General features: G+C 39.6%; 1 protein-coding gene across 1 annotated transcript; it reads right to left on the minus strand.

Annotated features, from left to right (window-relative positions):
• Positions 1-23,740: 23,740 nt before the first annotated feature.
• On the minus strand, positions 23,741-24,629 carry LOC121990118 (early nodulin-like protein 1). Its single transcript, XM_042544338.1, has 2 exons — positions 24,388-24,629; positions 23,741-24,308 (listed from the first exon to the last, which is right to left on the minus strand). The coding sequence occupies exons 1-2, from the start codon at positions 24,575-24,577 to the stop codon at positions 23,893-23,895; spliced, it is 606 nt and encodes a 201-aa protein (XP_042400272.1). The 5' UTR covers positions 24,578-24,629; the 3' UTR covers positions 23,741-23,892.
• Positions 24,630-25,296: the final 667 nt, after the last annotated feature.

Below are 25,296 nucleotides of genomic sequence, written 5' to 3' on the forward strand. Positions count from 1 at the left end.
TTAACCAAAAGGAACAATCGAATCACAAATTTGAAAAAACAAAACAAAAGAAACACAACTTCGAATATCTAATCCGAAAATCTAGAATCACTAGCCTCTTGTGTTTGGAATTCATACAAAGAAAACTAGTATGATGCGGAAAATAATTACTAGTTATACCTTTCTTTTTAAGCAATAACCTCTTGATCTTCTACCGTATTCCTCTTCTTATCTAGAACGTTATGTGGGCAATGATCTACCGAGATGAGAACCACCAAGCTTCCTTTCTTCTAGCAAGATTCGGCCACCAACCAATGAGCTCCAAGGGATGCAAGAGCAAAGCCTCCTTTCTCTCCTTCTTCTCCAAGCTAGAACCGACCACCAAAACCCATCTAGTATTGATGCCGTCGGCCACCAAGGAAAAAGAGAAAAGGAGAAGAGCAAGGACTAGGGTTGGCCACCACCAAGGAAGAGAGGGAGGAAAATAGAATAGAGTTGTGTCTCATGAAGGCACCCCTCCCTCTCTTTTATAATCCTTGGTCTTGGTAAATAAGGAAAATTTAAATAAAAACTTCCTTATTTTCTTTGCCATGAAAAGGAAAATTTAATTGATTAAAAACAATTTCCTTTTCTTAAATCAACATGGTCGGCCACCTCATAGCTCCAAGCAAGGAAAGTTTTGAACACAAAATTAAAACTTCCTTATTTGATTTCGAAAGAATTTTAAAAATAAAAATTCTTCTTTTGAATCCCTTCATGGTTGGTTATAAAAGAAAATTTTATAAATTAAAATCTCTCTTTCAATCTACAAATAAGGAAAGATATCAAATCTTTTCTTAATCTTTTGTAGAGACTTATAAAAGAAAATATTTAATTTTAAAACTCTCTTTTTAAATCATGAACATGGTTACAAAAAAAGGAAAGTTTTATCAAAAATTAAAATATTCCTTTTAACTACAAATAAGGAAAGATATCAAATCTTTCACTTAATCTTTTGTAGAAAACTATAAAAGGAAAGATTTAAATTTTAAACTCTCTCTTTTAAAACCATGATATTCACATAAGAAAAGATTTAAAATAAAATCCTTTTAATTTTATTAGGGCCGGCCACAACAAGCTTGGACTCCAAGCTATGGTCGACCCCCTCATCTTGACTCAACCCTTGGCTTGGCCGACCCAAGCTTGAACTCCAAGCTTGCTTGGCTGGCCACCTAAGGTTGGGTAGGAGGTGGGTATGCGGTGGGCATAATTCTCTACATGCAAGAGGCTACGATAGGGACCGAGATGAGGAATTGGTTTTGGTCTCCTGATGAAATTAAGCTTCCGTGTTCGCCCCAAACACCCAATTCGAGTTCATCAATAATAACTCATACCACTAAAGACTTATTATTAAACTACTGCACCAATCTCATATTACTATATGTGCTCCTTCTTATCATGAGTGTGTTAATCTCCCTGTGTTTAAGATGTCAAATGCCTACTAATTAAATGAGTTACTGACAACTCTCTTTAATTAATATCTTAGTCCAAGAGTATTACCACTCAACTTTATTGTCATGTCAAACTAAGTCCACCTGCAGGGTTTAACATGACAAACCTTATGAGCTCCTCTTGGGGACATTATCAACCTAGATTACTAGGATACAACTTCCTTTTATAATCAACAACACACACTATAAGTAATATCATTTCCCAACATATCGGACCTTTTGATTTATCGAGCTAAATCTCTCCCTTTGATAAGTTAAAGAAATGAATACTAAATATATCTGCTTGTTATTATATTAGGATTAAGAGCACACACTTCCATAATAACTAAGGTCTTAGTCTTTTATTAAGTTAGCACAAAAAGAACTTACCTCAAATGGTCCTGCTCAATACACTCAGAGTGTACTAGTGTAATTTTATAGTTAAGATAAACTAATACCAAATTACACTACGACTATTTCAATGGTTTGTTCCTATCTATCGTAGTCGTGAGCTACTGATTATAATTTATAAAGAACTAATAACATGATCTTCTGTGTGTGACACCACACACCATGTTATCTACAATATAAATTAATTGAACAACTACACTTAGCATATAAATGTAGACATTTTTGACCAATATGATTCTTTATTTCAAAATAAATGTTTACAAAAGATAGGCTTTTAGTATACACTCTAACAGAATGGACGTAAGCCTAGTCTGAGTCATATTCGGATATGGGTTAGTCCAGCACATGTGCTGAAGGGAGATACTGATAAGTTGGAATCATGTACAGAAGTTTGTCTTTTTGTAGGATATCCTAAGGGAATGAAAGGTGGTTTGTTTTATAATCCTAAAAATCAGAAGATCATTGTTAGCACCAATGCTTGATTTTTAAAGGAAGATTATGTAATGAACCATAAGCCCATGAGTGAAATTGTTCTAGAAGAAATTAGAGAGGACACGTCTAGTCTAGTACCAACAGTACAAGATGAAATATTACAAGAAACTGCAACACGTGTCACAAATGATACACAGTTACAGACAGTGCCTCATCGTATTGGGAGGGTTGTGAGGTAACCTGAGAGATTCATGTTTTTGGGAGAGTCTTCGGACTTGATCCCTGGTGAACATGAACTTGATCCGCGGACATATGACGAAGCACTCCAAGATAAAGATGCAATATCTGGGCAAAAAGCGATGAATTCTGAAAGAGAATCTATGTATTCTAATAAGGTCTGGGAGCTTGTAGAACCACCAAATGGTGTAAGAGCCGTTGGATGTAAGTGGATCTACAAAAGAAAAAGAGGGACAAATGGGAAGGTGGAAATCTTCAAAGCAAGGCTTGTTGCGAAGGGGTATACTTAGAAAGAGGGAATCGATTAAGAGGAAACTCTTTTACCGGTGGTCATGCTTAAGTCTATCCAGATACTCTTATCTATTGCTGCTCATATGAATTATGAGGTTTGACAAATGGATGTCAAGACAACTTTTCTTAATGGAAGTCTTGAAGAAAACATCCATTTGAAGCAACCAGAGGGGTTCATAGCAAAGGGCAAAGAGCATCTAATTTGTAAGCTAAATCGGTCTATTTATAGACTGAAGCAAGCTTCAAGGTCTTGGAACATCTGATTTAATGAAGTAATCCAGTTGTATGGATTTATTCAATGCTCGGATGAGTCTTGTGTATACAAGAAGTATAATGGAAACGTGGTGGTATTTCTTATACTATACGTAGATGATATTTTGTTAGATGGAAATAATATCAAAGTGTTATTGGAAGTAAGGGTATGGTTGTCCAAGCAATTCGATATGAAGGACTTAGGCGAATGCACACATATTCTCGAGATCAAAGTAATAAGGGATCGCAAGAAAAGAATGTTGTGCTTATCCCAAGCTTCATATATCGATACAATCCTAGCTCGTTTTAGCATGCAAGACTCCAAGAGAGGTTTTCTACCCTTCAGGCATGAAGTATCTTTATCTAAAGAGATGTCTCCAAAGACATCAAAAGAGATAGAAGAGATGAAGGTAGTTCCTTATGCTTCAGTAGTAGGAAGCCTAATGTATGCTATGTTATGCATGAGATCGGATATCTGTTTTGCTGTGGGCATGGTTAGCAGATATCAAAGTAACCTTGGTCAAGGACATTGGACTGCTGTAAAGCATATATTGAAGTACCTAAGAAGGACTAAAGATTATATACTGGTTTACCAAGCAGATGATTTGCTCCCTGTGGGTTATACGGATTCTGACTTCCAATCAAATAGGGACAATAGTAAGTCTACATCAGGCTATGTGTTTACTTTAGGAGGTGGAGCCATTGCATGGAGGAGTGTTAAGCAAAAATGCATTTCAGACTCAACCATGGAAGCTGAGTATGTGGTAGCCTCTGAGGCAGCCAAAGAAGCTGTATGGCTTAGGAACTTCCTAATAGACTTAGATGTGATTCCTGGTTTGCCCAAAATCATCACAATTTATTGTGATAATAGTGGTGCAGTAGCAAACTCGAATGAACCATGAGCCCATAAGGTGAGTAAATACATAAAGCGCAAGTACCACCTGATACGAGACATCGTAAAGCGAGGAGAAGTTGTTGTCATAATGATTGCATCAACAGATAACCTGACAGATCCTTTTACTAAGGCCCTTCCGGCGAAAGCTTTCGATTTGCATGTTGAAGGAATGGGAATCAAATGTATGGCAGCGTTTATGACAGCATAGTCTTTTAGTATAAGTGGGAGATTGTTAGAGTGTATACTAAAAGCCTAGCTTTTTGTAAACATTTATTTTGAAATAAAGAATCACATTTGTCAAATGTCTACATTTATATCCTAAGTGTAGTTATTCAATTAATTTATATTGTAGACAACATGGTGTGTGGTGTCACACATAGAAGATCATGTTATCAGTTCCTTATAAATTATAAATTGTAGTTCACAACTAAGATGGATAGGAATAAACCATTAGAATAGTTATAGTGTAATTTGATATTAATTTATCTTGACTATAAAATTACACTAGTATACTCTAAGTGTATTGAGTAGGACCATTTAAGGTAGTTTCTTTTTATACTGATTGCATAAAAGAACAAGACCTTTGTTATTATGGAAGTGTGTGCTCTTAATCTTGATATAATAACAAGCGCATATATTTAGTATTTATTTCTTTAATTTATCAAAGGGTACGATTTAGTTCGATAAATCAATAGGCCCGATAAGTTGGGAAATGATATTATTTATATGGTGTGTTGTTGATTATAGAATGAAACTGTGTCCTAGTAATTTAGGTTGATGATGTCCCCAAGAGGAGCTCATAAGGATTGTCATGTAAATCCTGCAGTTGGACTTAGTCCGACATGACGACAAGGTTGAGTGATATTACTCTTGGAGCTAGATATTAATTAAGTGAGTTGTCAGTAACTCATTTAATTAGTGGACATTCGATATCTTAAACACAGGGAGATTAACACACTCATGATAAGAAGGAGCCCATATAGTAATATGAGATTGGTGCGGTAGTTCAATAATAACTCTTTAGTGATATGAGTTATTATTGATGAACTCGAATTGGGTGTTCGGGGCGAACACGGGAAGCTCAAGTTCATCGGGAGACCAAAATCAATTCCTCCTCTTGATCCCTGTCGTAGTCTCTTATTTATAAAGTCTTATACCCACCTAAACCCAACTTCTTTCCCACCTTAAGCTGGTCAGCCAAGCCTAGCATGGAGCCCAAGCTAGGGCCGGCCAAACCAAGGAGAGATGGGTTCAAGTAGGTGGCCAGCCCTAGCTTGGAGCCCAAGTAGGTGGCCGACCACAATAAAAATAAAAGGAATTTTAATTTTAAAATCTTTCCTTATGTGGAAGCCATGATTTAAAAGAGAGTTCTAAAATTAAATTTTTTCCTTTTATAGTTTCTACAAAGGATTTGTTAGGACCAAAAGTAGCTAGAGGGGGGGGGGGGGGTGAATAGCTCGTCGCGGTCGCTCGGTGCGCTTCGTTGCTTGGCGTTGCTTGTTTCTTCTTGGATGTGCAGCGGAAAATACAAAGAAACAACACACAACGCTAACACGGTTGGTTTACTTGGTATCCACCTCACAAGAGGTGACTAGTCCAAGGATCCACACCACACACGCACCCTCCACTATGAAAACACTCCTTTATGGTAACTACCAAAGGCGGAGAAGCCCTACAACACTCTCAATACAAGAAGAAGAAAGGGAAATACAAGTTAAGCAAAAGCTTACAAGATGTGCAGTAAAAACCCTAACCCTAACTTCTTCCTCTTGCAATGGATCCGCCTCTTGACTTGGAAAGCCTCCAAGATCCTTCAAGAACTGGCGATCACGTGCTTGTAGAGAGCTGTGGAGAAGCTGGCGAAGAGCTGAAGTGAATCGGAGAAGTAATGCCGAAGGAATCGAGCGCCTGCGGCCTTTATCGACGCCAACGGTCGGATCCCGATCGATTCAAATGTTCTGAATCGATCGGGGAGGCTTTGGATCGATCCACGGATCGATCCGGAGCGCCCTGCATCGAAAAGGCGTCGATCGATCCACGGATCGATCCGGCGCTTGTCGCGGAAGACTCGCCCGATCGATCGGCCGATCGATCGGGACCTCGATCGATCCACGGATCGATCCGAGCTTGGTCCCGTCGGATCGATCCACCGATCGATCCAGATCCTGGATCGATCCACGGATCGATCCAGCACTTGGTTTTTGCCCAAAACCAAGTCCCAAACCTCCCTAACCAACATCCGGTCAACCTTGACCTGTTGGTACATCATGCCTAGCATCTGGTCACTCCCTTGACCTGCCAGGACTCCCCACCAAGTGTCAGGTCAATCCCCTTGACTCACTTAGACTTTTACTCGTCGTGCCAAGTATCCGGTCACTCCCTTGACCTACTTGGACTTCCCAACACCAGATGTCCGATCATCCTTGATCCATCTGGTTTTCCTTCCTTGCCAAGTATCCAGTCAATCCTTTGACCTACTTGGACTTCCCAACACCAGATGTCCGATCATCCTTGATCCATCTGGATTTCCCTTGCCTGGCTTCACTCACCAGGACTTTCACCTAGCTTCACTCACTAGGGTTTCCATCTGCCTAGCTTCACTCACTAGGACTTTCCTTCTGCCTAACATTCCAGTTAGGACTTCCCTTCTGCCTAACATTCCAGTTAGGACTTCCCAGTCAAGTATCCGGTCAACCTTGACCTACTTGACTCTTCTTCAATCAAGATCTTATTGTCAAACATCTAAACCCTAACCAAGACTCAGCTTGGTTAACCAGGTCACCCTTGACCTGAGGGATATTGCACCAACAATCTCCCCCTTTTTGATGTTTGACAATACCACAATAACACTTACAATCCCACATGTAAGTTAGGCTAATCCTATAGCCTTTTTCTTCATGCCACTAGGTAATGAACCCATAAATTAAGCTTTTCATTCTCCCCCTAAGAGGGCAAACTCCCTCTAGGTAATGAAAACCTAACTTACTTCCTTTCATTCTCCCCCTATTGGCACACATCAACCCCTTAAAAAAAACATCAACCCGTCTTTGGACACACATCAACCTATGCTCCAATTTTGGGCACACTTCAACAATTCCATTTGTTGAAGACTCTCCCCCTGAAGAGTTGCTCATCGTGATCACAATTTCACTCATGTGATCAACTCAATATTGAAGGTCCCATACCCTTCATTATCCTTAACTTCTCCCTCAATGTTGACAAATACCCAACATTGAGCATTTTCAACCACTTGAGTTGCCACTTGAAATGATGAGGATATCCACTCCCCATTTATTCCCATTTCAAGTTTAAATGCTCAACCTTGAGCAAGTTCACAACAGAAGGTTAACCACCTTCCAAGGTTCATGAAAAATAATTTTCATGTCTTTAAAGAGTCCCTCCCCCTAAAGACATGGTGGTAACTTCTGTCATTGCACCAATAATGACTTGGAATCCCTAAACCTTTAGGAAACCCAGATTTAGAAGTTTTGAGGTTCAAATGTTCAAAATTTGAAACAAACCTCAACCTAAACTTCAACTTAGCCTTCCTTTACCATTCCATCCTTGTTTTCAACACGAAAAACACCCTTTTTATGTATACAAATGTATTTTAAGGGTTTGGAATGGTTACCTAGACTAAAATAGGTTCAAAGTGCTGAATTCAGGCTTTCCCAGCCAAAATCAGCAACTTGGATCGATTGGAGTTGGGTTCCAATCGATTGATCCTTTCTGAATCGATCCACTGATCGATTCAGACTACCTGGATCGATCGGCTGATCGATCCATGGATCGCTGGAATTCCCGAATCGATCCATGGATCGATTCAGCACTCCAATCGATCCATGGATCGATCGAGACTCGATAGTTGCTGAAATTCCATTTCAGTCAACTTCAGAAACCCAGAAAATTCTACAAAATCATAAAAATCGTTGTAGACATTATTTAGGGCATATAGTATCATGGAAAAATAATTTTTTAAGAAAATACTTCATATTTTCAAAGATTAACACTAACTTGAAAACTTGCAAAAACTTTAGTGTTTTCTTCAAGTTTATGTTCAACTATTCAATGATGATTACTATCAAAAGATAGCCTTCATCAAGGTTTTCCAAAATATATTTAAAATCATTTTCAAAACCAATATCCAACCATGTTCCTTGGCCTCAATGCACATGACTTGTACATTAGCTTTCCAATGATTGGAAAACACATAACTATGTGTTTTGATGAACCTAAAACTCAAAAGAATGCACTAAATCACATCTTGAGTTTTGTTCATCATCCTAACATCTCACTTGTATCTAATATGTACTAAAACACATACAAGTCACCTTATAGTCTTTGTGAGATATAAGATTTTGGTTTTGCCCTATTCTAGGGATCATGCATATCTATCTAGGCATTTCAAAAATATTAGACATCCACCTAGGATGTCACTTGTTAATAAGTGTTGTTAAATGCCATTTATCCTTAATTACAAGAAATTAAACTAATGCATGATAATGTTATGGCATACATCAAAAGGAAATAATTTTCAAAAGAAAATATCCTATAACTACATGATGTATGAATGTCATGACATGGTATTTTTGTATTTTTCATGATAAGTCATGAATGCAAAATACAAATAAGATAAAATATGATGTCATGGCATATTATGAGCAAACAATCATGGCAAGGTTTAGCATAAATAAAATATACCTAGACTACCTATCTAAGTATCCTTAAAACCTTAGCTAAACTTACAACTTAAACCTAGATTGCCCTTAAGTGCGTCAAGAAAACGCCAAAACCTAAATTGGCATTTCTAATTCCCTTGATTTATTTATGCCAATTGAAATTAAGCATATTCCTCAAATGTTGGCATATTTCATTTTTCCACAAGAGTAGCACTTCAACATAAGACTTCAATTTCCTTTAATTTTCTAAGAACATACCAAAATCCCAACTTGGTAGCTCTTATGAATTTCCCAATATGTGCCTTTTAAGATTAAAATCAAATTTTCACCACTAGGCACATTTTACTCTTTCAAGGAGTAAATAATAGTTCCATTTCATTTTCAAAGGTTAACAAAAACCTTGAAAATGCTCCTTGAGTGTCAATTTCCTCAAAGTTGGGTTAACTACCCTTCTAATCGGAGTTGACACTCTCTAACCCCTCTATGGGGTAGAGAAGATGCTCCTAGGAACCCAACACCTATTGGTGCTCCTTGAATGCTCTAGGTACTCACTAGGGATAACTTCCCTAGATACCTTCCTAGTGACCTTGTTGGGCTTCTTAGAAGCCTTGGTCACATTTTCTAGGTCAACCCTAGGGATAGCCTCCCTTGTGACCTTGTTAGTGACTTTCTTAGACTTCTTAGAAGTCTTAGTCACTTTGGTTGCAAAAATACTCTTAGGGATGACTTCCCTAGTATTCTTGACTTGATCACTAGACCTAGGGTTTGTTCCATAACTATATGGAACCCTATGATAACTAGACACATCCTTCTTAGCCTTTGGTTTGTATCCCAAACCTCTATGGCTATTTGATGGCTTTGATTTTCCTAGCCCTAGGTTTTGCTCATTTTGCCCTTTTAGGATATTTTCCATCCTTTTTAGGGTCTTTTCCATTTTGTCAAGTCTTGACCTCAAGACTTGATTTTCTATCATTAAGTCCTTAGATTTTGGTTTTTCATTAAGTCCATGAGCATTTTGGTTTCTAGGCTTGTATCTAAAATCCTTAGAGTTATTGCCTAGATTTTTACCTACATTCCTAACCTTAGGTGTAGTAGTCTTAGCATGTAGGGCCACATACTTTTCCTTAAAGCCCTCATGCTTTCTATTCTTATGGTAAATTGCATTAAAATGATAAAAGTTAGAACTATCATGCTTTTTACCATAATGTAAAGGAGTAGGCTCAATAAAAGATACCTTCTTCTTTACCTTGGAGGCTCCCCCTTGACTAGTGCCTCCTTGAGCCTTGACCATCTTCTTCCCCTTGGGGCATTGACTACGGTAATGCCCCTTTTGTTGGCACAAAAAGCACACAATGTGCTCCTTGCTCTTCTTTGTTCCGGGGATGGTCTCCTTGGGCTTCACCTTGCCCTTTTGTGCCACTTGGCCCTTCTTTTTGGCCAACTTGGGACACTTGCTCTTGTAGTGCCCACTTTCCCTACACTCAAAACATATTATATGATTTTTATTATTAATTGACATATTTATACCTTTTTGTGTAGGGATGGCACTTGTTCCGGATGTAGAAGCTTCTCCATTTGATCTTTCTTGACTTGTGGAGGTAGAAGCTTCTTCCTCCTCTTCTTCTCTTGACCCGGATGTAGAAGCTTCTCCTTCTTCTTGATCCGGTGTCACCAAGGGTTGCTCCCCCTCAATCCTAGAGGTGGAGGCTTCATCATCTTGAATGTGAAACAAGGAGTATGCTCCCTCCTTGTTTCCTTCGTTGCATTCCCTTGAGGATGAAGCTTCTTGAATTTCCTCTTCTTCGGAGGTTGAGCATCTCTCAACCTCGGAGTCCTCCTCTTGGTCTTGCTCCAATGAGTCGCCCTCTTTGGATTCCTCTTGATCTTGTGCAGTGGAGGGGATCTCTTCATGAAGCTTGGCCAATTTGCTCCATAATTCCCTTGCATCTTCAAATTCTCCAATTTTGCAAAGGATGGTGCTTGGCAATAGATTGACCAAAAGCTTGGTCACTTTGTCATTGGCCTCGCACCTTTGGACTTGCTCCGGGCTCCATTTGCTTTTCTTTAGAGCTTTGCCCTTGGAATTTGTTGGAGCTTCGAAGCATTCCGTAAGAGCAAACCATTGCTCTATCTCCATCATAAGAAAGTTTTTGATTCTTGATTTCCAAGAATCGAAGCTCGTGGAGGTGTATGGTGGAGCCACCCTCGTGTCAAATCCAAGTCCATCCTGGAATTGCATCTTGAAGTTGAGCTTGATAAAGTCTTGAACTTGAAGAATTTGCTCCAACTTCTTCACCCTCTAGCTTTTCTTGTTACGCTTGACCCTTCCGGCGATGATTCCGGTGAAGAGCGGCCTTGCTCTGATACCACTTGTTAGGACCAAAAGTAGCTAGAGGGGGGGGGGGGGTGAATAGCTCGTCGCGGTCGCTCGGTGCGCTTCGTTGCTTGGCGTTGCTTGTTTCTTCTTGGATGTGCAGCGGAAAATACAAAGAAACAACACACAACGCTAACACGGTTGGTTTACTTGGTATCCACCTCACAAGAGGTGACTAGTCCAAGGATCCACACCACACACGCACCCTCCACTATGAAAACACTCCTTTATGGTAACTACCAAAGGCGGAGAAGCCCTACAACACTCTCAATACAAGAAGAAGAAAGGGAAATACAAGTTAAGCAAAAGCTTACAAGATGTGCAGTAAAAACCCTAACCCTAACTTCTTCCTCTTGCAATGGATCCACCTCTTGACTTGGAAAGCCTCCAAGATCCTTCAAGAACTGGCGATCACGTGCTTGTAGAGAGCTGTGGAGAAGCTGGCGAAGAGCTGAAGTGAATCGGAGAAGTGATACCGAAGGAATCGAGCGCCTGCGGCCTTTATCGACGCCAACGGTCGGATCCCGATCGATTCAAATGTTCTGAATCGATCGGGGAGGCTTTGGATCGATCCACGGATCGATCCAGAGCGCCTCTGTGCTCTGGAAATAGCGTCTGGATCGATCCACGGATCGATCCAGCGCTTGTCGCGCGAAGCAGCATCGTCCCGATCGATCGGCTGATCGATCGGGACCTCTGGATCGATCCACGGATCGATCCAGAAGCTTTCTGTTCGCTGGGAAGAATCTGGATCGATCCACTGATCGATCCAGAGCCTGGATCGATCCACGGATCGATCCAGCACTTGGTTTTTGCCCAAAACCAAGTCCCAAACCTCCCTAACCAACATCCGGTCAACCTTGACCTGTTGGTACATCATGCCTAGCATCTGGTCACTCCCTTGACCTGCCAGGACTCCCCACCAAGTGTCCGGTCAATCCCTTTGACTCACTTGGACTTTTACTCGTCGTGCCAAGTATCCGGTCACTCCCTTGACCTACTTGGACTTCCCAACACCAGATGTCCGATCATCCTTGATCCATCTGGTTTTCCTTCCTTGCCAAGTATCCAGTCAATCCTTTGACCTACTTGGACTTCCCAACACCAGATGTCCGATCATCCTTGATCCATCTGGATTTCCCTTGCCTGGCTTCACTCACCAGGACTTTCACCTAGCTTCACTCACTAGGGTTTCCATCTGCCTAGCTTCACTCACTAGGACTTTCCTTCTGCCTAACATTCCAGTTAGGACTTCCCTTCTGCCTAACATTCCAGTTAGGACTTCCCAGTCAAGTATCCGGTCAACCTTGACCTACTTGACTCTTCTTCAATCAAGATCTTATTGTCAAACATCTAAACCCTAACCAAGACTCAGCTTGGTTAACCAGGTCACCCTTGACCTGAGGGATATTGCACCAACAGGATTAAGAGAAAAGTTTGATATCTTTCCTTATTTGTAGTTAAAAGGAAGATTTTAATTTTTAGAGAAAACTTTTTTTTTTGTAATCATCCACATGTTTTAATAGAGAGATTTTAATTTATAAAAGTTTCTTTTTATAACCAACCATGAAGGGAATTTTAAAAGAGAAATTTTTATTTTAAAATTTCCGGAAACAATTTAGGAAGTTTTAATTTTGTGTTTAAAACTTTCCTTATTTGGAGGGCATGTAGGGGCCGACCATTAAAAGAATAAAAGGAAATTTTTTAATTAAATTTTCCTTCTATTGGCAAGGAAAATAAGGAAGTTATGTCTAAAACTTTCCTTATTTGCCAAGACCAAGGAATATAAAAGAGTGGGTAGAGGTGCCTCACCTAACAACACATCTATTATTCCTCTTCTGTATTCCTTGGTGGTGGTCAGCCCTCATCCTTCCTCTCTTCCTCTTCTCTTCTTCTTTGGTGGCAGGCGACATCTAGTCTTGGAGAGATTTTGGTGGCCGGATTTTGCTTTAAGAAGAAGGAGAGAAAGGAAACTTTGTTACTTAGCAGCCCTTGGAGCTTGGTTGATGGCCAAAGTTCATCTCAAGGAGGTTGTTGGTGGCCGAAACTTACAAGGAGAAGAAGGAGGCTTGGGTGGATTCTCATCTTGGTAGATGATCGCCCACACGACGTCTGAGATAAGAAGAGGAATACAACAGAAGATCGTGAGGTCTATAAGTTACAAAAGGTATAACTAGTTATTAGTTTCCGCATCATAACTAGTTTATTCTTTTGTTTAGATCTTGAAATTCCAAACACAAGAGGCTAACGATTCTAGGTTTCGAATTTATGATTCGACTTTGTGTTTCTTTTATTTTTTGATCTTTTGATTCGATTGTTCTTAATGGTTAAACCTAGGGTTGCTGTAATGAGATTAAATATTGAATTTTGTTTAAAGGCTTTGTCTAGGAAGTGGTGGCTGATCCCATACCTAAGAAGGCCTAGTGCCTCGCCATATTTAACCTGGAAGCCGATCTCTGAAATAAATATTTAATCAAATTTGTAACATAGGTGGATTTGGATTAATAATGTTAAGTATCATTTGCAATCCAAGTCTAAACCTCTAAGAACAGATAAGTTGAATTTGGAATCAATAATGTTATGTTCTGTTTGCAATTCCAAATTTAATTTAAAGAATACAATAGGTTGTTAGGAAATGTTCAGGACTTGTACAAAATTTTTATACAGGGGAACCGGTACGATATTCCGAGTAACGACCAACAATTAGTATCAGAGTTAGAGTTTCTCTCTGTGTGTTTGGTTTTCAGTTTAATTATGCACATGTCATACATAATTTAGGCAGGATAATAGTAGGATATGCTAACTCTGTGGTTGCAGGCTCCAACTATTATGACTTATTGTGACTATGTGTAATTAGACCCTCAGACATGTCGAGGGCATTTATATGTATGCATGATTAAATGTATTAAATACAACAAGAGCTGTATTAGATTTAGGATTTTACATTTTTGTTTCGATCTAGATTACATGTACATTCCCTTGTGGAATATAAGATCGATAAATGTAAAATTCTATTTTTATCGCGGATCGTGTCCTTACGAGGTGTGGTACTATTTGAGGACCAGAGGCGCAGCGGAATAAGAAGCAAGATAGATGTGACGACTAGACTCGATTGCGGTGGCTAAAGATGGTAGCAGCTAGGGTTGGCAGCACACGGAGGACAATGATGGAAGAAGCCATAATAGTTGAAAAATTAATTTCCATATTTATTGCTTTTATTTACTGTGATGTGTGTGATGTGTGTTTGCATGGCTAAAATTCCTCACCTTAAATAACTAAGGGGGAGAGAGATTAGTAAATAAATTCAACGGTCTCCATTACTGGTTTGTAAGTGATGCAACAAACTTACATGTCAGCTCTGAGTGCCTCCCTCCACAACAGATGAGTTTGTTTGCGGATCACTAGATCAAACTTCCTTTATAGATGGTTATAGGAAATTATTTAGGAGTGTGTGATCTTCTCCAACTGAAGGGGCACAATCCTATTTAATGGACTAAGTATCAAGTAATGGTATACACTTAGACGCATTTAATAGTATCCTCCCCAACGGAGTCACTGCTATTATTTGTGAGACCAAAGGAAAACCAACTATTAATTTTATTTTCATAAAGTTAGGATGACAAGATAATAAAATTAATGGGTAAAATCTCCTTTTATAAATGGTGAATTTGTATACGTCCACATTAAGGTGACATACAAAATTCATGATGTTTTAAGGTGTTGGTAAATTTTAATAATATTGTTTGAGGAATCAATATTATTCTAAATTTAGAGTCTTGACCAAAAGTTTATTTTGTGATTCTTAGGATGACTTTCAACCCACTGGCTATTATTCTGAAAGAGAACAAACTTACTGGTCCCAACTACATAGATTGGAAAAGAAACCTGGACATTGTCCTAACTGCTGAAGGCTATAAGTTTGTACTGTTAGAGGTCTGCCCTAATGTGCCTAATAGTGATTTTAGAGAAGTGGAGATTGAGTATCATAAGAAATGGGTAAAAGCAGATGAGATGTCACGGTGTTACATTTTGACTTGAATGTCAAATGTGCTGCAACATCAGCATCAGGTCTTACCAACTGCTTATGATATGAGGAACAATCTCAAGGAACTCTTTGGACACTAGAATCAGGCTGCTAGGCAAGAGGCAATGAGAAAATTAATGACAACCACCATGTCAGAGGGGACACCTGTAAGAGATCATATCCTAAAGATGATGACTTATTTGAACGAAATACAAATCCTTGGAGCTGAAATTGATGGGGAAACCCAGATCGATATTATTCTCCAAACGCTACCCAAAAGTTTTGAGCAGTTCCGCCTGAACTATAACATGAACAAAAGGGTTTATATGTTGGCGGAACTTCTGACAAAACTTCAGGCAACAAAGGCATATTTTGTCATAGTTCTCAGATTCACTCTGTTGAAAATGTTTCTACTTCTAAGTCGAAAGGCAAGAAGAAGAACAAATAGGCTGGCTCAGTAAAGAAGGTGAATAGATATCTAGGTACTGGACCAAAAGCTGGAGTGAAGAAGCTAAAGGGCAAGTGCTTCATCTGCAAACAGTCTGGACATTGGAAGGCGGACTGTCCTCGTAGGAATTAGAACAATAAAGGTATATCTTATTCTCTTGTAGTTGAAACATGTTTAGCGGTGTTATCTACCAGTACCTGGTGTGTAGATACAGGAGCCACTGATCATGTCTGCAATACATTGCAAGGGTTCCAGGAAACCCGACGACTATATGAGGGAGAGATAACGGTCTACATGGGCAATGCTACGAAAGTGGCGGTTGTTGCAATGGGAGACGTCTACTTATCATTTGATAGGAATAGGACTTTGATTTTGAGAAATTGTCTTTATGTACCAAGTTTTAGAAAGAATTTAATTTCAGTTTCTAAACTATTTTTGGATGGATATACTATTTCTATTGATGACAAAGTGGTTGTCAAGAAAAATAGAGTTATTATCTGTTCTAATACATTAGTAGGCATTTTGTATACTCTAAATCCAATTACTCCCACAAAGCAACGAATGAAAATTAATAACACATCTTCTAATTCTAATAAGAGAAAGGAACCTTCGGAAATGAACCAAACATATCTTTGACATCTAAGGCTTGGTCATATTAACTTGAGTAGGATTCAAAGGCTAATAGCTGATGAACTCTTGGGTTCATTAGTGTTGGAAAACTTTCCAACTTGCGAATCTTGCTTGGAAGGTAAAATGACCAAGAGACCTTTTAAGGCCAAGGGGTATAGAGCCAAAGATGGGTTAGAACTGGTGCATTATGATTTGTGTAGTCCTATATCTATCCAGGCAAAAGGTGGTTTCGAATATTTTGTCTCTTTCATAGACGACTATTCGAGATATGAGTACATTTACTTAATGCGCCACAAGTCTGAATGCTTTGATAAGTTCAAAGAGAACAAGGTTGATGTGGAGAAACGTTATGGTAAAAGTATCAAGACACTACAGTCTGATCGTGGTGGCGAATACCTCTTTGGAGAGTTTAGGAATTACTTATCAGAAGTTGGGATTCAATCCCAATTGTGTGCACCTGGTACACCCCAACAGAATGGTGTGGTAGAAAGAAGGAATATAACTCTTATGGAAAGGGTTAGCTCGATGATGAGTTATTCAGAATTACCAGATTCGTTTTGGGGATATGCTCTGGAAACAACAGTGTTCATTCTGAATATGGTACCTTCTAAATCAGTACCCTCTACTCCCATGGAATTATGGAATGTGCGTAAGCCTAGTCTGAGTCATATTCGGATATGGGGTAGTCCAACACATGTGCTGAACGGAGATACTGACAAGTTGGAATCACGTATAGAAATTTGTCTGTTTGTAGGATATCCTAAGGGAATGAAAGGTGGTTTGTTTTATAATCCTAAAAATCAGAAGATCATTGTTAGCACCAATGCTCAATTTTTAGAGGAAGATTATGTAATGAACCATAAGACCATGAGTGAAATTGTTCTAAAAGAAATTAGAGAGGACACGTCTAGTCTAGTACCAACAATACAAGATGAAATATTACAAGAAACTACAACACATGTCACAAATGATGCACAATTACAAACAGTGCCTTGTCGTAGTGAGAGGGTTGTGAGGTAACCTAAGACATTCATGTTTTTGGGAGAGTCTTCGGACTTGATCCCTGGTGAACGATGAACCTGATCCCCGAACATATGACGAAGCACTCCAAGATAAAGATACAGTATCTTGACAAAAAGCAATGAATTCTGAAATAGAATCTATGTATTCTAATAAGGTCTGGGAGCTTGTAGAACCACTAAATGGTGTAAAAGCCATTGGATGTAAGTGGATCTACAAAAGGAAAAGAGGGACAGATGGGAAGGTGGAAACCTTCAAAGCAAGGCTTGTTGCGAAGGGGTATACTCATAAAGAGGGAATAGATTATGAGGACACTTTTTCATCGGTAGCCATGCTTAAGTGTATCCGGATACTCTTATCTATTACCGCTTATATGGATTATGAGGTTTGACAAATGGATGTCAAGATAGCTTTCCTTAACGGAAGTCTTGAAGAAAACATCCATATGAAGCAACCAGAGGGGTTTATAGCAAAGGGCATCTAGTTTGTAAGCTAAATCAGTCTATTTATGGACTGAAGCAAGCTTCAAGGTCTTGGAACATCCGATTTAATGAAGTAATCCAGTCGTATGGATTTATTCTATGTCCGGATGAGTCTTGTGTATACAAGAAGTGTAACGAAAATGTGGTGGTATTTCTTGTACTATACGTAGATGACATTTTGTTAGTTGGAAACAATATCAAAGTGTTGTCAGAAGTAAGGGTATGGTTGTCGAAGCAATTCGATATGAAGGACTTAGGAGAATGTACACATATTCTCGGAATCAAAGTAATAAGGGATCGCAAGAAAAGAATGTTGTGCTTATCCCAAGCTTCATATATCGATAAAATCCTAGCTCGTTTTAGCATGCAAGACTCCAAGAAAGGTTTTCTACCCTTCAGGCATGAAGTATCGTTATCTAATGAGATGTCTCGGAAGACATCAAAAGAGATAGAAGAGATGAAGGCAGTTCCTTATGCTTCAGCAGTAGGAAGCCTAATGTATGTTATGTTGTGCACGAGACCGGATATCTGTTTTGCCGTGGGCATGATTAGTAGATATCAAATTAACCCTGGACAAGGGCATTGGACTGCTGTAAAGCATATATTGAAGTACCTAAGAAGGACTAAAGATTATATGCTAGTTTACCAAGCAGATGATTTGCTCCCTGTGGGTTACACGGATTCTGACTTCCAATCAGATAGGGACAATAGTAAGTCTACATCAGGCTATGTATTTACTTTAGGAAATGGAGCCATTGCATGGAGGAGTGTTAATTAGAAATATGTTTTAGACTCAACCATGGAAGCTGAGTATGTGGCAACCTCTGAGGCAGCCAAAGAAGTTGTATGGCTTAGGAACTTCCTAATGGACTTCTAAAATCTACTAACTTTAGAAACTTTAGGGGTTGCCAACAATAATATTGAAAATGCCAAGTTCTCCAAAAACAAACTTTAAAAGATTTTAAAAATAAAAGCTAAAATGCTAAGTTCTGCAACATTTAAAAGTATTTTAAAGTAGTTTAGAAAAATTAAAATAATTTTGAAAAACCGTTGTTGTTCCACCGATGTCTATGAGGGTTTTTCTTGTAGTGAATGTAAATTTTTATTTCTTTTTGTTGCGGCTTGTATCCTTGCTATGCATGGTGCTATTTTGAGGACCAGAGGCGTGGTGAAGAAGGAAGCAAGATAGACGCGACGACTTGATCCATTGGCGGCATATTGGAGGACAACGATGGATGAGACCATAAGAGTTGGAAATTTTATTTTCATATTTATTGTCTTTATATGCTGTTTTTATGTGTTGTGATGCTATTTTTATGTGTTGTGATGTATGTGCATGTTAAAATTCCTCAATTTAAATAACTAAGTAGGAGAGAGATTATTTAAATAAATTTCATGATCTCCATTATTGGTTTGTAAGTGATGCATTCAAACTTGCGCGTTGGCTTTAAGAGCCTTCCTCCATATCAGATGAGTTTGTTTGCGGATCACTAGATCAAACTTCCTCTATGGATGATTATACGAAATTATTTAGGTATGTGTGATCTTCTCCATCTGAAGGGGCGCAATCCTAATTAATGGACTAAGTATCAAGTAATGTTATATACTTAGACGTATTTAATAGTATCCTCTCCATCGGAGTCACTGCTATTATTTGTGTGGCCGAAGATGAACCAACAATTAATTTTATTTGTCATAAAGTTAGGTTGACAAAATAATAAAATTAATGGGTAAAACCTCCTCTTACAAATGTTTGAATTAGTATACGTCCACACAGTCGTGACATACAAAATTTACGGTGTTTTGAGGTGTTGGTGAATTAAATTATATTGTTTGAGGAATCAATATTATTTTAAATTCTAAAGTTTTGACCAAATATTTTATTTTGTGATTCTCAGGATTTCAAAATGGCTTCCAATTCTCTTGTTGTTATTTTAAAAGAAAATAAACTTACTGGTCCAAATTATATTGATTGGAAATGGAACTTCGACATTGTCTTAACTACTGAAGAATACAAGTTCGTACTTCTTGAGGTCTGTCTTAGCGTGCCTGATAAGGATTCTAGTGAAGAGGAGATAGAGAGACATAGGAAATGGGTCAAGGTAGATGAGATGGTGCGGTGTTATATTTTAGCTTCTATGTCAAATATGCTGCAACATCAGCATCAGGCCATACCCACTGCCTATGACATGATGCTCAATCTCAAGAACTCTTCGGACACCAGAATCGGGCTACCAGGCAGGAGGCCATGAGAAACATAATGATGACCACCATGACTGAGGGGACACCCGGAAGGGATCATATCCTCAAGATGATGGCTCATTTGAATGAGATGGAAGTCCTTGGAGCTAAAATTGATGGAGAAACCCAGGTCGATATCATTCTCCAAACGCTGCCCAAGAGTTTTGAGCAGTTCCACCGGAACTACAATATGAACAAAAGGGTTTATTCGTTGGCGGAACTTTTGACAGAACTCCAAGCGGCAGAAGGGCTATTTTGTCAAAGTTCTCAAGTTCACATTGCTGAAAACGTTTTTGCCTTTAAGCTGAAAGGCGGAAAGAAGAAGAAGAAACTGGGTTTAGAAAGCTCAAGTTCACATTGGTTCGACAAAGAAAGTGATTCGACCTCACGGGACTGGGTCACAAGCAGGAGTGAAGAAGCCGAAGGGTAAGTGCTTCATATGTAAGCAGTCCAGACATTGGAAGGTGGACTGTCCTCGCAGAAAGGAGAACAATAAAGGTATATCTTATTCATTAGTTGTTGAAACATGTTTAGCGGTGTTATCTACAGGTACATGGTGTGTAGATACGGGAGCCACTAATCATGTCTGCAATTCATTGCAGGGGTTCCAGGAAACCAGACGACTACATGAAGGGGAGATCATCATCTACATGGGCAATGCTACGAGAGTGGTGACTGTTGCAGTGGGAGATGTTAATTTATCTTTTGATAGGAATAAAACTTTGATTTTGAAAAATTATCTTTACGTATCATGTTTTAGAAAGAACTTGATTTCAGTTTCTAAATTATTTATGGATGGATATTCTGTTTCTTTTGATGACAAAGTGATTGTCAAGAAAAATAGCGTGGTTATCTGTTCTGGTGCGTTGGTTGGAAATTTGTATACTCTTAATCCAATAACTCCCACGATGCAACAAATGTGAATTAATAGCACATCTTCTAATTCTAGTAAGAGAAATCAATCTTCGGAAATGAACCAAACATATCTTTGACATCTAAGGTTGGGTCATATTAACTTGAGTAGGATTCAAAGGTTAATAGCCGATGGACCTTTGGGTTCATTAGTAGTGGAAAACTTTTCGACCTGCGAGTCTTGCTTGGAAGGAAAAATGACCAAGAGACTTTTTAAGGCAAAGAGGTATAGAGTCAAAGAAGTGTTGGAATTGGTTTATTCTGATTTGTGTGAGCCTATGACTATCCAGGCAAGAGGTGATTTCGAATATTTTATCTCTTTTATAGACGACTATTCGAGATATGAGTACATTTACTTGATGCGCCGCAAGTGTGAGTGCTTTGATAAGTTCAAAGAGTACAAGGCTGATGTGGAGAAATATCATGGTAAAAGTATCAAGACACTACGATCTGATCGTGGTGGAGAGTACCTCTTAGGTGAGTTTAGGAGTTACTTATCAGAGGCCGGGATTCAATCCCAATTGTCTGCACCTGGTACACCCCAACAGAATGGTGTGGCGAAATGAAGGAATAGGATTTTTATGGAAATGGTTAGATCAATGATGAGTTATTCAGAATTACCAAATTCATTTTGGGGATATACTTTGGAAACGACGACGTACATTCTGAACTTGGTATCTTCTAAGTCAGTACCCTCTACTCCCATAGAATTGTTGAATGAGTGTAAGCCTAGTTTGAAACACATTCGGATTTGGGGTAGTTCAACACATGTGCTGAAGGGAGACACTGATAAGTTGAAATCACGTATAGAAGTTCACTTGTTCGTGGGGTATCCTAGAGGAACGAAAGGTGGTTTGTTTTATAGTCCTAAAGATCAGAAGGTCATTGTTAGCACCAATGCCCGATTTTTAGAAGAGTACTATGTAATGAACCACAAGTCCATGAGTAAAATTGTTCTTGAGGAAATAAGAGAGGACACTTCTATCCTTATTTATTAGGCGGCCTAATTGACTAGGAACAAATTTAGAATATACAGTGAATATTGATGTATTTCATGATGAGCATCATATGTACCACCACATCTTACAATAGTATATTCAAGGACTTTATCTATGCATATAGTATAGATATAAAGATAAAGTAAATATCAAACTGAATTAAATTATATTAAAATAAAGGTTCTTTATTTACAAGATTCAATAAATCCCTGGTCAACAGTTGATTTCATAGGGCACCTACTCTTACATCAACTAATGTGGAAAATCCTAAATTTGTTTAGAGTTTGGCTCATCAATCGAATGGTCATCCATAACCGTCAATTATTGGGCCCAAAATAGGATTTTGCAAACCTAAATTCTCAACTACAAACATCCTTCGCTTCCACAGTGTATCAATCGATTGATACATGATATCAATCGACTGATATACCATTTCGAACCATTCTAATGATTAAAATATATCCATCTTCAGCTACCTTCGTCCCATAAATATCCCATATTTGATAAATTTTCTATTTCTTGGATTTCTATTTCTGAAGTTTTCTCATCTTTAGATCTTCATTAATCATGAATACGATCTCTTTGATTTGCTTAAGTTTTTTCTTTTTAGACTTCCGCCTTCGACATTCTTAGACTTTCTCCTCTTACATTCAATCTCTAAGCTTATAAAAATTTCTCCTGGGGAAGAATCCAACCTTCCGTTCCTTAGACTTTCCTTAATTCATCAAGTTTTCAAATCTGTAAGATTTCTCCAAACAAGTACACTTGTCACCCAATTAAGATTCCATAATTTTTCTTAACTTAAATAGTTTCAAATATTAAAATTCCATATCTAAAACATGATTGCACCAATACATATATCGTTTCAAATGCATTCTTTGAACCTTTTACATAGTCGGATTAATTCAAAATCGAAAGAAGTAACTCGATTTTCATTCCGCCGTACTAAATTCCTAGTCGGATTAATTCAAAATCGAAAGAAGTAACTCGATTTTCATTCCGCCGTACTCAATTCACTCGTTTGGCCCGCGTAACGGATTCCGGCAAAAACAATGCCCATGGATTCTCAGGTGAAGTAGATAAACAACTCAACGGGGAGGCTCGACGACCAAGGGCTCAAGGAAGATGGTTACACATCCCCCCATCTGCACTGGAATCCCCCGCGGGCTGGATCAATCGGTTAAGACGTGACATCCTTGCACAATGAGTCGTAGAGTCGAAGGTCCATGGACGCGCATTGGATGAATAATCTGGGCCGACTGTGTTAAATTCCGGAGACACCACGCTTTACCCGGGCCAGCATTCATCGCTGATTTACCACCTCCTAAGATTCCTGTGGGACCAGGCCTAGGGGGCCGCTGGACGGCGGGACCCACCTTTTGCACAATGGAATTGCTGCACATCCCCCATCCCAGACGAACCATTGGAGGCGATGTGGCCGACTAAGAGGCAAATCTAGTGTTACTCGGAAAGAATGGCGTCCCAAACGAGCCACCGTCTGCGGCAGAAACTGCTGCTCTGCCGCTGAGCGGCAACCGAGAATAGGGAGGAGGGTCCGGGGCACGCTGTCGTGCATCCCCTTATCTTCATCGCCACTGCCTCCACCATTAGACCTCAGGATCGGGTCGAGATCGGGTCGAGATCAGCATCCCAGACGAGCCGTCGGCGTCTGTGGCCTACCGATGATAGATAGATCTTGTATTACTTGGGGAGATCGAAATCCCAGTCGAGTCGTTGTCGACAGCGACGGCGGCTGTCTGGCTGCTGGGTGGTGACTGAGTGAATTGGGCGAGATCATCGTTGCAAAGAGGTGGTCGAATAGGAACGAAGCCGAAGGGTTCAGGCAAGGAATTGAATTTCCCCCCTTTCTTTTCCTTTCTTTGCCTCGCCTAAAAGTAACCACAGAAACTCAAGCACATCTCATCGTTTCATGAAATTAGCAATTGAATAAGCTCGGAAAACTTAATTTACCAACTTGGATCGAGCATGCCTCTTCATACAATGTGAGATCCAAAGAATGCATACAATACACTATAATCAAATAGAACAGCAAGACATACCGCATTTTTTTTTAGTAAATGCCAAAAAATTTCATTTCCCTATCCATATCATTCCTGGTCACACGAAGGCCGCCCCCAGGAGGAAGAAGGCCGAGGCGGCGGCAGCGACAACACCTGATCCCGCGGACATGGGCGAGAGGGCGGCGCTCACGCTGGATCCCGGAGTCGGGGTGGGGCCGAAGACAATGGGAAAGGACTGGTACGCTCCGGGAGGGGGCGCATCGGCGACGACGCCCTCGTCTGCCGGGGGCGGGGGGAAGGTGCCGTCTGCGGAGGGTACGGCGACGGCCAGCTTCTGGTTTTTGGCGCAGTGGCCTGCCACGCCGCTAGTGAAGAAGTAGTAGCCGGGGGAGGTGAGGTTGAAGAGGGAGTTGCCATCGTTAAGCCTCAGCAGTGGCGTCGCCACGACGCAGGTGTTGAAAGCCCGCGCCGTGACCTGGACGACCGAGTCCTGGCTCGGCGGGTACAAGAACACTGCAACATAACAGTCCACATGATAGATCTGATGCAAAAATGTAGATGAAATGTGGGAGCTTGTGATTTTATTACTTACGGAGGGAGTCACCGACGCGGAAGCTGTGGTTGCGTGACCAATAGTGATAGAGGAGGCGGTTGGAGGAAGGAGGGAGACCCCAGCAATCGAGATCTCCAACCTTGTACTGATAGCACAGGCATCCATTGGGGACTTGAAGCAGAAGCAGCAGGGCTGACGCCAAGATAACTCTAGGTGCCGCCCGGAACATGTTTTGTGGTAGTTTCGTTTGATGGAGAACGAGGAGGCCAACTATAAATCTGTTTTTTTTTTTTTTTTTTTTAAAGTGAAGGCAGAGAGAGATGGACGCAAAAATGAATAGAATATTAGCAGCGAAAGGTATCTTGGGAGCGGCGTGTTGGTCGTGAGGCCCTGACACAGCACGTGGGACGAGTTGAAGAAGCACATGGTTCCACGGCTGATGTTGGAAGAGCTGGTGGATGGTAGATCACTGAGCCGGCTCCGGTCCATTTTGTCAGCAACTTCGAAGACGTTCGGTGCGATGGTAGATATTAGGAGATCATTTTGACTTCTAAAATTTCAATCTTGCTGACACTTTTCGTTAAATTATCAATTATCTGCAGTAATTTTTTAACGGGGGCATCTATAATTTTCGAACGCCAACAGTCATCCTAAAATTGCATTCTTATCAAAACATACATTTAATTTTCATTTTATCTCTCCTAATCATAACTAACTCTTCTTTGCCTCATTTAAAGGTAACAAATATTTTTGTTTTGTCTCTTTCCTCTAGATTTTAATCATAATATTATTTTTTTTCTCTTCTTTATAAATAACATATTTCCTCTCTTTTAATTCTTTTATAATATTGATTTTTCAACACCAATATCCTTGTAGAGCTAATTTTTATACATAAATATTACTGTAGTGTTATTATTTAAAAATCAACATCACCGTTAAACATCGTAA

The sequence above is a fragment of the Zingiber officinale genome, chromosome 6B, assembly GCF_018446385.1.
Source record: "Zingiber officinale cultivar Zhangliang chromosome 6B, Zo_v1.1, whole genome shotgun sequence".
NCBI lineage: Eukaryota > Viridiplantae > Streptophyta > Magnoliopsida > Zingiberales > Zingiberaceae > Zingiber > Zingiber officinale.

Excerpts from the sequence above, each read along its gene's own strand:
- LOC121990118 (XM_042544338.1), bottom strand. The coding sequence starts at position 24,577 with ATGTTCCGGGCGGCACCTAGAGTTATCTTGGCGTCAGCCCTGCTGCTT. Across the intron at positions 24,309-24,387 it reads CCGCGTCGGTGACTCCCTCC|TGTTCTTGTACCCGCCGAGC; the intron begins GTAAGTAATAAA and ends GTTATGTTGCAG.